At 50.4% G+C, this 14611-nt stretch overlaps 8 protein-coding genes across 8 annotated transcripts; 5 read left to right on the top strand and 3 right to left on the bottom strand.

Annotated features, from left to right (window-relative positions):
• Position 1: 1 nt before the first annotated feature.
• Positions 2 to 748, bottom strand: N7455_003437 (uncharacterized protein; the record flags this gene model as incomplete). The annotated part of the gene is made up of 1 exon (XM_065604484.1): positions 2 to 748. One exon carries the CDS (start codon positions 746 to 748, stop codon positions 2 to 4), a length of 747 nt encoding a protein of 248 aa, XP_065462975.1.
• An 861-nt stretch (positions 749 to 1609) lies between these two features.
• pex7 (putative peroxisome biosynthesis protein (Peroxine-7)) lies at positions 1610 to 2760 on the top strand (the record flags this gene model as incomplete). Its single annotated transcript, XM_040961450.2, has 2 exons — positions 1610 to 1773; positions 1869 to 2760. 2 exons carry the CDS (start codon positions 1610 to 1612, stop codon positions 2758 to 2760), a joined length of 1056 nt encoding a protein of 351 aa, XP_040808125.2.
• A 521-nt stretch (positions 2761 to 3281) lies between these two features.
• N7455_003435 (DUF1014 domain protein) lies at positions 3282 to 4115 on the bottom strand (the record flags this gene model as incomplete). Its single annotated transcript, XM_040961438.2, has 3 exons — positions 3282 to 3795; positions 3864 to 3964; positions 4059 to 4115. 3 exons carry the CDS (start codon positions 4113 to 4115, stop codon positions 3282 to 3284), a joined length of 672 nt encoding a protein of 223 aa, XP_040808144.1.
• A 402-nt stretch (positions 4116 to 4517) lies between these two features.
• On the top strand, positions 4518 to 5714 carry N7455_003434 (GPI-anchored transamidase; the record flags this gene model as incomplete). Its single annotated transcript, XM_040961427.2, has 1 exon — positions 4518 to 5714. One exon carries the CDS (start codon positions 4518 to 4520, stop codon positions 5712 to 5714), a length of 1197 nt encoding a protein of 398 aa, XP_040808142.1.
• A 672-nt stretch (positions 5715 to 6386) lies between these two features.
• N7455_003433 (uncharacterized protein) lies at positions 6387 to 7410 on the top strand (the record flags this gene model as incomplete). Its single annotated transcript, XM_065604483.1, has 2 exons — positions 6387 to 6809; positions 6862 to 7410. The coding sequence occupies 2 exons, from the start codon at positions 6387 to 6389 to the stop codon at positions 7408 to 7410; spliced, it is 972 nt and encodes a 323-aa protein (XP_065462974.1).
• Positions 7411 to 7823: 413 nt separating this feature from the next.
• N7455_003432 (cell division control 45 family protein) lies at positions 7824 to 10423 on the top strand (the record flags this gene model as incomplete). The annotated part of the gene is made up of 2 exons (XM_040961407.2): positions 7824 to 8576; positions 8627 to 10423. The coding sequence occupies 2 exons, from the start codon at positions 7824 to 7826 to the stop codon at positions 10421 to 10423; spliced, it is 2550 nt and encodes an 849-aa protein (XP_040808154.2).
• A 417-nt stretch (positions 10424 to 10840) lies between these two features.
• N7455_003431 (uncharacterized protein) lies at positions 10841 to 12399 on the top strand (the record flags this gene model as incomplete). The annotated part of the gene is made up of 3 exons (XM_040961431.2): positions 10841 to 11618; positions 11681 to 12144; positions 12199 to 12399. 3 exons carry the CDS (start codon positions 10841 to 10843, stop codon positions 12397 to 12399), a joined length of 1443 nt encoding a protein of 480 aa, XP_040808128.2.
• A 408-nt stretch (positions 12400 to 12807) lies between these two features.
• N7455_003430 (putative JmjC domain protein) lies at positions 12808 to 14424 on the bottom strand (the record flags this gene model as incomplete). The annotated part of the gene is made up of 1 exon (XM_040961415.2): positions 12808 to 14424. One exon carries the CDS (start codon positions 14422 to 14424, stop codon positions 12808 to 12810), a length of 1617 nt encoding a protein of 538 aa, XP_040808115.2.
• Between the last annotated feature and the right edge of the window lie 187 nt (positions 14425 to 14611).

Here is a 14611-nt window from a genome sequence, read left to right as displayed (position 1 = left end):
ACTAAAGGCTCCATTTGCCCCCTCCCAAGTATACCTTTCCTTCCCGATGATAGTCGACCAAACATTTCATCTGCCGAAGCCCATCAAAGACCTCTACTAATGCATCGAGTGCCACCATCGTCCACCCAGAATAAATCCCACGATCTTCTCCAACAGAATCAGATACACATTCCGTATCGGGGTTCGCAAGCGGGTGATCACCAATCCTCGAATCCGGGAAATTCTCCTCAATAACTTTCACCCAGCATCCACCCACATCTGCATCGCTCTCAACCATCGAGGAAGAATCTAAAACATATTTCAAGTGCGATAAAGCTTCGTCATCTAGCATCAAGCATATGCGCAGTCTACTCGGGAGCTCTATTTCAGGTATCCCAAGCGACACCTTGAAATCATGAAAGACTTGTCGGACCGTTTCCTCGTCCATATTGGCGTACATATCAAACGAGTCCAAAACCTTGCAAGAATATGTGTTTGTGAGAATTTGAATTTCATCATCGGAGCCTGGTAACGCCCGGCGCAACGACTGGTGCACGGAATTGTTGAGGGAGCGCAGGAATACGGGGAGGAGACGTTTGGTTTCGGGGGCGTACGAGGTGCGGTAGACGATGGGCCCCCATGACAGGGTGAGGAAGTCGCGCTCTGGGCCTGGAGGTAGGGATCTCAGCCCTGGAACTGCGCCGAGTCGGTATACTTCTTCTTTGAGGAATACACTGGCCGGAGATGTATAGTGCTTTGGTACTGGCATTGGGTTGTCGCCTCCTAATGTGGGTGCGATTTGGTTATTATATCGTCTTGAGCTTATCATATCAGGTGGTAGGTATGTTAAGAATAGTCTCAATTCAGTCAAAAATAAATCGAGCAGACTAAGAAGCAGATTTCAGAAGAGGCCAATCATGGCGTCATTCCCATACTTTGCAGGGGCTGAGGCAAAATGTTCTAGGGTGGCTCAGCTTGTACCTATTTAACATGATTGGCTTGAATCCATGTTATTGAATGGAAAATTGAGGGTCTAGAATGGTTCCTTATTATTGTTGCAATTAGGGCTGGATGCAGTTGGAGATATAGCCCGTTGACGTCAACGATCACGAACACCACAATATGCTCCACTTCAGCCGTTGATCAATCTATGAGAGTAGCTTTACCTTATTTGTATTCAATCTAAGTAGCACTATTTGAGAAATAGAGTCCGGAAATATGTTGGCACATGTAAACATATGATGCATTGATGGATATTCTGGCAAGTTGACCACTGAAAACGCGAGAAGAGCTTGAGACAAAGTCACCATACCCTGTAAGAAGATAAAATAACCAGGAACCAATTAAATTGATTCAAGTTCAACATTGAAATGCAGATATTAACAATAACAAACCAACAAAAAGCGAATGTGAAAGTATAGAAAAAGGCCGTGCCTGAAAGCCAAGGAAGGACCTCGGCCCATTTGATCCCCGCAATCCCGAGATCATACGCCGAATCTGAACTTAACATCTTCATGACCGTTGACGTTTATCCTTTTGATACCCTAGTTTGCGTGAAGATCTTATTCCATTTTCTCTTTCTCTTTCCTACCTCATCCCTCGAGCGACCGGGGCCGATCAGTTGCCCATTATGCTCCACTACCGCACTCAAGGATATAACGGTTGCGCGGTCAAATACTCTCCATTCTTTGACAATCGGCTGGCTGTTGCAAGCTCTTCAAATTTTGGCTTAGTTGGCAATGGTCGTCTGCACATCTTGGAGCTGACTGCGAATGGAATCCAACCGCTAAAGTGGTAAGTGGGATATTCGCAAACCCCGCGACGGAGTGCGCAACAGAGTCGGAAATAAGAACAGAACTCTAACCATTCGGCGCTATCACAACCTCCAGGTTCACAACACAAGATTCATTATATGACCTCGCATGGTCCGAACTCCACGAGAACCAAGTCCTCGCCGCATCAGGCGACGGCAGCATAAAGCTATTCGACTGCACAGCGAACGACTTCCCAATCTCAAACTGGAAAGAGCATGCGCGGGAAGTATTCAGTGTAAGCTGGAATCCAGTCGCAAAAGACCGTTTCTGCTCAAGTAGTTGGGACGGCACAGTCCGCATCTGGTCGCCACATCGCCCGCAGTCCCTCCTCACCCTTCCAACCCACAGCTGCACCTACTCCGCATCCTTCTGTCCGCACAGCCCAGACATCATCTCGTGTGTGACATCAGACTCATACGTGCGCGTTTTCGATCTCCGCACCCCGGCATCCGCTTCCAACCACCTCGTCACCCAGATCCCCATCCACGCCGGTCCCCCCGCGCCTGCAATCCCCGGCCAGCCCGGCGGCCCTGCCCCGCCTGCAGAGGCCCTCACCCACGACTGGAACAAGTACCGTCCCACTGTTCTAGCTACGGCAGGTGTTGATCGTGCTATTCGGACGTTTGATATCCGGGCCCCGCAACAAGGGCCGCTGACAACTATGCTCGGACATGAATATGCTGTGCGAAAAGTGGCTTGGTCGCCGCATCTTTCTAACGTTCTTTTGAGTGCGAGTTACGATATGACTTGTCGTGTGTGGAGTGACCGGTCAGACGCGGGCCCAGGCGGGGATATGGATATGATGCGCGCTGGTCCAGTGGTTGGTGCAGAACTAGGGCGCATGGGTAACCATACTGAGTTTGTGACGGGTGTGGACTGGTGTCTGTTTGGAAGTGAGGGCTGGTGTGCTAGTGTTGGCTGGGATGAGAGTCTATATGTGTGGGATGTGCGAGCTACGATGTCGTAGGATATGTGAATATCAACCAATTATATATGGCTCTGGCAGGGTCCAGAGGCTTATCAATTTTTCCAGACACAACAGAGCTATGATGGTATGTAGGTAGGAGCTTGCTAGAGGTGTTTGTTTAAGATGTCGGGTTGGCAGACAGCCTGCTGTCAGAGCAGACTACATAATTTGAAAGGGATATTGATCATTTTATTTCGTAAGTTTATATGCCGGAAAACACAATGCATGGTGCGATGTAAGAACAAATGCGTCACGGTTGTGTATTCTCCGGGCTTTATGCTCGAGCCTTTTGTTTTGACTGTAACTACTCGATGACTCGAAAACAGCTGGTATTCCCGAACCGTGTAAAAATGACTCCGAATCAAGATAAGACGCTCACAACCTTGAGAACACCATCCGTGTTGGGTATTTGAGAGCATGAAGACTTGGGACCCATGGTTAGTCCGACAATATCGAGATATTGCTCACAACTTCCCAACAATCCATGAGCCTGAATGCTTGTGATCCAGCGGCAGACCAATCTATTTGCCGCCAAGTCTGCCTTCGACCTTCTTGCGCTCGCTATCCCGAAGCGCGGCAACCTCTTCCTTGGTAGCATTGACAGCCGCGTGCACCTGGTTGAATGGGTTCTCTTCGCTCTTCTCGAATTCCTTCCGGCAGAGATCCATACGCTGGTTCCGGCGCAGACCAGGGTTTTCCTGCTCAATCTCTGGCAAGCGTCTCTCCTCAAATGCGGCATATGCGGCCTTGAATCGGCGCTCGGGGTGTCGGTCGATCTTGGATGTGTCCTTCGAAGCCAGAGACAGGGCATCTAGGGCGTTGTCGATACCAGTGGCGCTGAGAGAGGTATCCTTCTTGCTGCCTGCAGGAGCATCGTCCAACTGTGAAAGATCGAGGCCGCGAGTCTTCTTTTGTGCGGTCTTGGCGTTTGCGCCTTTGGCTTTGGCTGGTTGAGAGGCTTCTTCCTCGGCGAGTAGGGCATCGCGCTCGGCCTTCTTGCGGGCAGCCTCAGCTTTCTTGGATTCGGAGTCTTCCCTGTAGATTGAAGGTGATTAGCTCGGTACTTGAGCATATGTTCTCTTTGAAAGATTGAGTTCGCATACTTCTTAGCACTGCTCTTGGATCCCTTGGACCATTGCTTTTCCTCCTCTGCAGACTTCTTCTGGTCCTCAGCTGCCTTCTTTGATGCCGCGGCGTCCGCTTTCTATACAGCACTGTCAGCTTTTATTCAAATGATCTTATGCTTGAGGGATGTGGCAATAATAGCGGGGGCGGGGTTTTAAAAATAAAAAACATACACGAGCGTTTCCGGCGACCTTCTTGCTGTTCTCGCCTGCTCCTTTCTTGCCTGCCATGATGAAATATGATGTCCAAACTAACCGCTAGACAGAATGTGAGGAATGGATGTGAAAAGAAAAAGGTGGAATCGAGTTTCTACTACATGATCTGATCTGCGGGACCAATATGCCGACTCCGACAAAGGCGGTGACGCTATCCATAGCCCATGCGTCAGTATTCGTGCCTTAGAAAAGTGGCATTAAATGATCCCCGACATTTGTAATCTCCTATCTGACCTGGGTAGCTTCTTGAAGCTGTCTGTCTCCTTCCGGCCATTTGTGCTATGGCTTTGATATGGCGATTGTGATTGATATATGTGGCCTTTGATTTGATATATGCTTTGTCGTCAATTTCACATTTACCGGCTAGTGATACAAGCTGTGTTCCTCCCCCCTACTATGACCTGATCGTCCATCACAATGGCTTTGCTCTTCCGCTTTCTACAGGCGTTCGCCTTGCTGCTCCTTGCCAGCGCAGTTGCCGCTGAACACACTTCTAACTGGGCGGTGCTTGTATCTACCTCTCGCTTCTGGTTCAACTACCGCCACCTCGCCAATGTCCTCTCACTATACCGAACCGTCAAGCGGCTCGGCATTCCCGACTCACAAATTATACTCATGCTCCCCGATGACATGGCTTGCAACCCCCGAAACGCTTTCCCCGGCACCGTTTACAGTAATGCAGACCGTGCCGTCGACCTATACGGCGACAACATCGAAGTGGACTATAGGGGTTACGAAGTGACTGTGGAGAACTTCATCCGACTTTTGACCGACCGTCTCGACGAAGACGTACCGCGCAGCAAGCGCTTGGGATCCGATGCTGGCAGCAATGTACTAGTGTACATGACCGGACATGGAGGCGACCAATTCCTAAAGTTCCAGGATGCCGAAGAGATCGGCGCGTGGGATCTTGCGGACGCGTTTGGACAAATGTGGGAGAAGAAGCGCTACCATGAGCTACTGTTCATGATCGATACTTGCCAGGCCAATACGATGTATACCCATTTCTACTCGCCTAACATCGTGGCCACAGGCTCCAGCGAAATCGACCAGTCTTCCTATTCCCACCACGCAGACAACGATGTCGGCGTCGCTGTCATTGATCGCTGGACATACTATGTCCTTGAATTCCTCGAGACACAAGTGACAAGTGTCACTTCCAAACTCAACCTAGGAGACCTGTTCGATTCCTATGACGAGTCGAAGATCCACTCTCAGCCGGGTGTCCGGTGGGATTTGTTCCCTGGAGGCGAGCAAGAAGGGCGCCTGCGGACTGTGGTTGACTTCTTCGGCAATGTCCAGAATGTGGAAGTTGAGAATGCCAACGCCACTGAGCCTGGCTCTCTCAAGGAAGATTTGGCTGAGATTGCGCGACTTGTTGAGAAGTGGCAAAAGCGTGACGAAGAATATTCAGCCATACTAGGTAATTCCGCTGGAAATGTCACCGAGGACCTGAATTCATCTTCTTTGCATCTGAAGCTGAAGAATACCGTTGGGCCGACCAAAATGGCGGAAGACGGCAGCTGGGGCAAGCGGCTAGTTGGCATCTCTGTCGTTGGTGCATGCACCGCTATCTGGGTGGCTGGATCAATTTTGGGCCGCTCGTCTGTTTAATATTATGCAGGAAAGCACCTGGTCTCTTTCCTTTGGCTGCGATCTTGAGTTCTTTCCTGGACTCATAGATGTATGGCCATAATATCTTCACTGGGATAGTTTTGGAGAATATAGCATGTTCATGGCGAAAGGCGTTACCTCTGTGGTTATTGAATTTGAAAGATATCCTCTGACCCAACACTTCAAGGGAAACAACTATGATTTTGATATTGTAACCAAAGTAATCAACTTGCTAAAGATGCAATCAATGTATGGCAATGTCTTCTATGTATGACCACTCAGGTAGGGGTGTTTTAATCCGACTGTAGCGTTGCATATCAGCATAATTGCTTTCAGGTGTTGCATTCAAAGGTTGTTGAACACTATACCAATGCAGACACATAGAAGGTTTGGCCTGGTAGACACTACACAGCTTCATTCCTTGTTACCTACTACTCAGAGGTAGTCGTCTCTGACTTATACATAGCCAGGCGCCTTCTTCCCATGAGATGAAAATCGTCATCTCTCACATCCAAAGGTCATGGGGCTATGAGTATCCTGAGACAACATAGAAGTCATTTGTCCGATAATTCATTGACCTAGCTTTTCTCTCCTAGTATCATCCATCTCCTTTTCATTTTGATCCTACTTGAACTCTCTGGCAACGTTGAACGCATCTCAGCCCTAGCAATCATGTCTTTACCAGAAACCCTATTCAGTGATTATTCGATTGGCACCTCTTTAACCACCGCTGGCGAAGTCCAGAAAGTCCTAGATCAACTCAAGGAACTGCAGATCAACCGCATTGATACTGCAGCCTTGTGGCCAAGAGCTAGCCCGGGCTGTTCCGAGACGCTGTTGGGAGAAGTGAAAGCGTCAGGGCAGAGCTTCAAGGTCGATACCAGGATAAGCCCGGTCACCGTGAGTTCCTCTGCTTCCAGAGGAGCCCGAACCCTCACAGGCCCGGCAATAAAAAAGTCACTCCAGGAGAGCCTGGACCGTCTCCATACGCACCAAATCCACGTGCTTTATTTCCAACGTCCAGATGGAAGTATGCCAATCGGAGAACAGGCTGCTGCAATGCAGGAGCAATACGCAGAGAGCCGATTCGACAAGGTAACCCAAGCAATTACTTTACAAGGAATAAATGATACTGATCATCCCATAGTTCGGCCTATGTAATTTCCCCGAGATTGCCCTCAAAGCATTTATGCTCGTCTGCGAGGATAAGGGCTATGTCAAACCAACTGTATACCAGGATTGGTATAATTTGGCCAGTCGAGAAAGAAGAAAAGCTTTTCCCGCTCCTTCACCGGCATGGAATCGTATTCCACGCTTGCAGGTTCGTACATACTTTCACTACCATTTGAGACCATGGCCGAACTGGCTAACAGCCTGCAGCACTTTCTCATGTTTCATGACTGGCCGAAGGACGAGCGGCGAGGGCATTTGGCATACCAGCACGTACGACAACCCAAAGATGCAGGCCAGTATTATGGACTTCAGAGAAACCATTAGAAAACTCCAGATTTCAAAATCTGAAGCCTGCCTGCGGTGGATCTATTACCACTCGAAGTTGCAGAAAGGAGATGGTGTGATTCTGGAAGCCAGCTCAGCGCCTGAGCTCGCCCAGCATATTAAGGATATCGCCAAAGGGCCTTTGCCAGCCGAGAGCGTGGAAGAACTTGATCTGCTTTACAAGAGACTGCGTGGTTGATAGAAAAAAAGATTCGAACAAAGGATTTGCGCGTGGAAAGACTCAATTTAGAGTATAGACGAGGGATTTCGCGTAAAGCACCCAATTTGCGTTAGGCAATAAGATGAACCAACCCATATTCTGGGAAGATCTATATCCAGATTTAATTCAAGGAGTTAAAGAGTAAGACATGCAATTAGTGAAGTATTCCAGTAATTAAAAGAAGGGGAGTGAATATCGTCGAGGTGATGAAGAGGTATGGAATCCCGGCACGTGCCCGACGCGTCGCGCTTGTCCACTTCCCCGGCGCTATGAGAGACTCTTTGCTGCAAGGGCTTCACACCAAATAACCACCTCATATTTCTGGGTTTATTCTTACGAGTTCCCTTTCTTCATGAGCTGTCGCATGAGCATATGACAATCCCAAGCTGGCCATGTATCTCCCTCGGCAGCTCATCTCACATCTCTACCTACAACTCCTCCGATCTCACCACCCACTTTCTCCGCCCGTCTTGATTCTCGTGGCATTAGAGCCAGACGCGCTATGTGCCTGTCGAATTCTCACAGCTTTGTTAAAACGCGACTATATCCCTCATAAAATCCAACCAGTTGCAGGATATGGCGACCTGTCGCGCGCGGGGGAGGAGCTGGTCCGCCCAATGCAGACCACCAATGGCGGCAGCGGAGGAGTTGTCGTCTGTCTCGGTGTAGGTGGTTTGGTCGATCTAGGCGAGATATTGGCATTGAGCAATCCCGAGGATGAGGTAGAAGATATGGGAGGCGTGGAGATCTGGGTATTCGACGCGCGACGGCCGTGGAACCTGGGGAACGTCTTTGGTGGACTAGCGGGGATGGGCCAGCCCATGGCTGAAATCGATGCCAATGCGCGACGGCGAGGACGCGGGGTTGACAAAGGGTGCATCACTTCCGCTTACACGTCGAAGAATGGCGGAATCATCGTGTATGACGACGGAGACATTGAGGAAGAGCTTCGCAACGAACGAGAGGCATACTACGCATTACTGGAAATGCCAGAGGTAGACGACGACGACGATGACGCGAGTGACGACGGATCTGAAGACGAAATGCAAACAGGGTCGAAAAAGCGCAAATCCTGGTCAGGTCGCGAAGACGATGAGGATTCAGAAGGCGATGAGCCGCCCCACCAACGGAGGAGAAGCAATTCAGTAGGTGTTAGCATTTCTTTGACCAGACAGTCGACTAACGCGTGATACAGGGCTCCTCTATCGCCTCGACTCCGACTCGCCGCAAAAAGACTGGAATCAATTCTTCGAACTCGTCGCGATCCGCAACACCGACAACCGACTCGCCCTCCCCTGCTGAGGCAAAGCAACCATCAGCGCGGTCATTAAAGAAACGTCTAATTAATCTCAAGCGAAGACACGACTCTGTTCTACAATCCTACTATTCGTCTGGAACCTCATACTCCGAACCAATTTCGTCACTGATCTACTCCCTGGCATCTGAGCTTGGACGAGATGACAATGACCTGCTGTGGCTTGCTATTGTCGGTGTCTCCAGTCTGGAACTCAGCGGTCGAACAATGACCGGAGTGGGTATTTCAAATACATCAGAATCCGGGGGCTCAGCAGGCTGGGGTGGTCAACGTGGCGAACATATTCGCCAAATACTTCGCGATGAAGTCCATCGTTTGAACCCGCCCGATCCTCTAGAATCAAACCGTGACATCCGAGGAGAAATCAACGGTGTCATTCCAACGACCGCTAGATCGCCCACCGATACATCGATTCGTCTTTCTCCCGAGCCGCGATTCCTTCTTGTCCGGCACTGGTCATTATACGAGAGTATGCTCCACAGTCCTTACCTTGCACCGCGGCTGCATGTCTGGACTGAGAATGGCCGCAAACGACTGCACAAACTTCTGGCCAAGATGGGAATTAGTCTGACCCAGTGTCACCAGTACTACACCCACATGGATATGGAATTGAAGCGTGTACTACGATCGCGGCTGCTCAAGTACGCCCCTATGTATGGCCTAGATGGACTCGTGCCATCAGAAGGATCTTCGAGCGCGAGTGCCCGTGAGGGCTGGGGATTTGTGCGTTGCTGGGGTTGGAAGGCGTGCCTCTCTGCCACAGACGTAGGTGTTATCGTTGGTGCAATGCTGGAAGTTGGACCACATGAGACTTTGGCTTCTTGGGACTCCAAACGTCTGCCCCGAGCACGCGATGATACAGAGAACAGTGGAATCACAGGCGAATCTGACTTGGCCAGTCTGCTACCTCGGTTCTGGAGTGCGTACGACGCCCTTTCATTAACTTCCGAATCGCCCACGATTCTGCTAGAGGCTTTGCCTCTGGCCCAGCATTTACACCGTGCTATCCTTCGCACCGGTACCTCTTTGCTCTCTAAGCACCAAATCCGTCACCTTCGAGCATTCCGTATTGCTGTGGTCAAGGATGGACCCGACGTCAAACTCTTCACAAACCCCGGGGCCTTGACAAAATTGGCCTTGTGGATCGCTGAGGCCATTCGAGTTCAAGAGAAAGAGCGGGGTGATTCAGTCAAGATCGGCCGCAAGAGAGCAGCAGGAACTCCTCTCGTCCTTGCTGGCCTCGATGAAGACCGCGATCTCTATGTAGTCGTTGGCACTGGTGGCGGTGGCGGTGTTGTTGACTTCGCCGCCATGTCCAAACGCCAGGAGGAACGCAAGAAGAAGAAAGAACTTAAGGAGAAGAAACAGAAAGAGCGATTAGAGCGCCGGTCCAAGCGAGCAGCAGAGCGTGCCGAACGAGAAGAGGAGACTGGCGCCGAAGACGAAGATTCGGAAGAGTCTGAGTCCTCATCGGAATCGGAGTCCGAGGACGAGGAAGATCCGCGTGAAAAGAAGCACCTTCTCCGCAACCGATTTGGTATTGCCTTCCAGGAGGTAGTCCAGGAGACGAATGCCCGTGTGCGCATCGACAGCTTCGAGCATTGTGTTGTCGAGGTCCAAAAGGATGACCTTGGCGGCTTCCTCGAAGCATTGAGTTTCCGCAGTGTGGTGGGCTAAATACCCTCTACGAACAATCACGCAGTCTACGACCTGTCATCTTTGTTTACTTTCTTTGATGCATGGGATGGGAAGGAATATGGGAGGGGATACTGGACTCTGAAATCGGCTACATGCATAATGACCGTTGCATGGCTTTCTACGCTTGCAAGCATTCAAACGCCCTTCATTCTTGCATCTCTCCAATGGCGTTTATGGTGTTTCTTGTTCCTATGAGGAAAACATGTCTGATTCTATCTAGTCCATAGTTGCATCGAATCTATGCATTTTCGGCCTTGTCTCCGAGAGCTCCCCGCATCTCCATCTCCCCCGCTTGTTGATCTTTAGCACTTCGCCTACTTTAAATACAACCTTCCGAACCCAGACTCAATTAACAAATAGCCTAAGAATAGGAAAAAAACAACTCGATTCCTCACCATGTCGCAGCCCGAGTACCCCGTCCTCTCCCGCGAGAGCACCCTCGCCAACCTCCCCGCAGAGTATCCCGCCGACGCGCAAGAGCAAATCACCCAAATCCTCACCACAGCCCCAATCAACCGGCTAGTGGTGCTAGACGACGACCCAACTGGGACACAAACCTGCCATGACATCTCCGTGCTAACAGTCTGGGACATCCCAACACTAACAGCCGAATTCCAATCCACAAAGCCAGGCTTCTTCATCCTCACAAACTCGCGTGCCCTCCCACCAAAAGAAGCAGAAACACTCATCCACGAGATCTGCACAAACATCGCCCAAGTCGCCAAAACAACAAACCAAAAGGTTGACATCGTCCTCCGCGGGGATAGCACCTTACGCGGCCACTTCCCCCTCGAAACAGACGTCGCGCAGTCAGTCTTTGGGCCCGCAGATGCACTTGTTCTCGCCCCCTTCTTCTTCCAGGGTGGGAGACTTACCATCAACGATGTGCACTATGTCACCGAAGGCGATAGCCTCGTCCCGGCGGGCGCGACACAGTTCGCCAAAGACGCAACGTTCGGATACAAGAGCTCCAATCTGCGGGATTACGTCCTCGAAAAGGCGCCCGGTCGGTTCAACGCAGACCAATTATGCTCTGTTACAATCGAAGAGATCCGCACCGGCGGGCCGCAGGCTGTCTGCAAGAAACTACTTTCTGCACCAGCTGGTGGAGTGGTAGTCGTCAATGCAGCTGCGGAGTCTGACATGCATGTCTTCGTGGCGGGATTGCTACTTGGTATGCCAGAGTTTTGTGCTACTCCTTTGAATATGTAACCTGGGTGGCTAACACACACCCAGCGGAATCTAATGGCAAACACTTCCTATACCGCACCGGCGCGGCCTTCGTCTCAACTAGACTCGGTATCCGGTCTAAAGCACCTATCTCCGCTGCTGAGCTTCACCTGCCCTCGCCGCGCGAAACAGGCGGGCTTATTATTGCCGGGTCGTATGTTCCTAAAACCACCGCACAGCTGAAAGTGTTGACGGATCGGCGCGGCGCATCGGGTCAGTTGGCGATCATTGAAATGAAGGTCGAGGAACTTATTGCGTCGCCGGAGACTGCGGCACAGGCTGTGCTGCGTGTTGTACAGGAGACGGAATCACATCTACGGACCGGGGTAGATACGCTCGTTATGACGAGTCGGGCGCTTGTGACTGGTGGCGATGAGTTGTCGTCGCTGAAGATTGGGTCTGTGGTTGCTGAGGCTTTGGTTGGTGTTTTGCGGCGGATTGAGGTGCAGCCGCGGTTTATTATTGCTAAGGTATGTTATACTGTTATACTATTTTCTCGGATTTATTGGTGTTAACGTTCTTAGGGGGGGATCACATCTTCGGATGCTGCGACTAAAGGTTTGAATATAAAGCGTGCTACTATCGTTGGTCAGGCGGCACCTGGTGTGCCTCTTTGGCAGTGCGATGAGGAAACTAGTCGTCATCGCAGTGTGCCTTTCGTTGTCTTCCCTGGAAATGTGGGTGGAGAGGAGACGCTTTGCGAGTTGGTGGAAGGGTGGAGTTAGATGTAGCCATTGGCCTTGTAGATTGGAAGGGGGCCCCTAGGCACTTTTATATCTCTAGTTATACAATATGTATTTAAAATGGGTTTCTGTACCGCTTAAGTATATATTTAAAAAGACATCTAAAAAGAACATCCAAAAAAACGACGAGATGTTCTCACATATAACGTCCCTAATATCATCTTCTAAGGTCCCAAATAGACGGGATTATTAAAAAATCACGAGGCCGCATCAGCGGCCAACTATTATGGTGCATGTATCATAATCAAGGTATCGTAAATATGTAGAATAACTCGTTTGATTGTGACTGGTTCATAACGGCATATCATCCGACACCATTTGCAAAGTAGCAACGCATCTATCTCTTTCCGAGACATCATATCATCGTGAATCTTTCACAGGGCTATTCTCTCACCACCAGAAATTCACGCTGATACCAGCCCTCAATCCACGCACATAGTGCCACCACCCAACAGGAATGTAGAGACACTCGCCTTCCTTGAGAACCGTCTCCACATAATCGGCGTCCATGAACCCAGGCCACATCTCTTCCCATTGCTCATACTCAGCAGGGGAAGTCTCGATAGCAGCCAGGTCAACCTTGGAGGTGTTCGACATATCAATCTGTCTGCGAGTCGTTGGCAGAGCTCCGGATACAGGATCTGGCTCTGCTGTCTCATCAATCGACGTGACCCATTCTTGGCCCCGTGGGTGGATCTGAGAGTCAGGCGTATGTGGCGAGTACAGCCGGACATACTTGGTGCCCACGACCTGCGTGAGGATATTATGGTGGGGGTCATGGTGGAGAGGGGAGATCGTCCACGCGGGTCCGATCCAGGTGTTGATAATGGGATCGCTGGGGATACCCATAAGCGAGCCTGCATCTGAATTGTGCTCGGCTATGTCATGCTCAGCTGGTGCTGTTTCCGACTGGGGGCCACCATGCGGTGTTTCAGAGGCCTGTGCTTGAAGTTTCGCCTCGCGCTCTCGCTTTTTCTTCTCATACACTGGTGTTCCAGGGTCTGGGCCCGGCGGGGTGATATAACAGTAGTCCGGTACACTGATATCGTTGCGCAAGGCAGGTATTTGGGTGAGTAGATCGTGTTGTGCCATGTATGCTGTCTCTCCATCGAGGTTGCTGGCCTGGGGCTGGTTCTCTGTCGCCCCAGTCGGGGCTAGTTTCCCTTGCCATATGTACTTGTCCACAAACTCTTTGAACGACATAATCTTCTGTCCCCAGTTCTCATCGGTATACGACCTTCCTACCTCAACGGGGACCAATCTGCGACCCCCAAATGTGCGATCCCACCAGTAGTTCCGCGAAGACCATGGACGCGTCGAAATGGCTGGCCAGTGTTCCATTGCATCTGTTATCACTAGCGGAGTGCGAATGTTTTGAATGTGGTTTTCGATGGAATCGAATGACGGGGCTGATAAACGCGGAATCGGATGTTCCAGATGGGGGTTACGGATCGCATTTGGAGGGAAGAGAGGAGGCGAGAATTTTCTGCGCTTCGCAGTAGGATATTCCGGACCAACAGTGTCGTCGTATTCGAATTTTGAGGATTCTGTAGCTGCCTGCAGCGTGGACAACAAGGATTGGACCAGCTTCTCGCGGAGGGGGGCTCCAGACATGATCAAGACGTTATCAAGGAGCGCCACAACGCCTGATAGCCATGGCGCGTCAGGAGAGAGCCTCGGCTCAGCTGAATTCTTTGTGTCATGAATGAGTTGTGAGACATCTAAGTGCTGGGTTTCAAATCTGGTTTTGGAGGTCAGACCGCATTTCGTGATGATGATGACACAGGCCTTGACGATAGACGCGTCTGTGTAGAGTCGATGCCAGCAGATGTGCACATCCTTAAATGGGAAGGTGTGTAGTTTTGAGTTGGCAAGCTCAATCGCTTTTCCAGTGTCGTTGAAGAGAAGATCTTGGAGGTGAGGGTTGTCGCATTGGAGAATGGGGTCATCAAAACTCGGCTCCGCGATAACTGACAACGCGTCACTCAGGACCGATGGAAGAGCCATGACTGAGGGGAAAGGTGAAGTCGAAGGTAAGAAGGAAATGAAAGAAAGAGACGGTGCTATAAATTATTCACAAAGTAATCCCAACATGTCCCCAAGGTATGGTGTTTGGGTGAATTCCTCCAACCGCGTTGAAAAAAAAAAAAAACATCCCATATCATAAAGCTTCATTTTGGCAATCAAATAGAAA

Source organism: Penicillium solitum (assembly GCF_028829755.1).
Source record: "Penicillium solitum strain IBT 25940 chromosome Unknown utg000001l_segment0_segment0, whole genome shotgun sequence".
Classification (NCBI taxonomy): domain Eukaryota; kingdom Fungi; phylum Ascomycota; class Eurotiomycetes; order Eurotiales; family Aspergillaceae; genus Penicillium; species Penicillium solitum.
The sequence above is the reverse complement of the archived record's forward strand: the minus strand, read 5'-3'. Positions and strand labels throughout refer to the sequence as shown.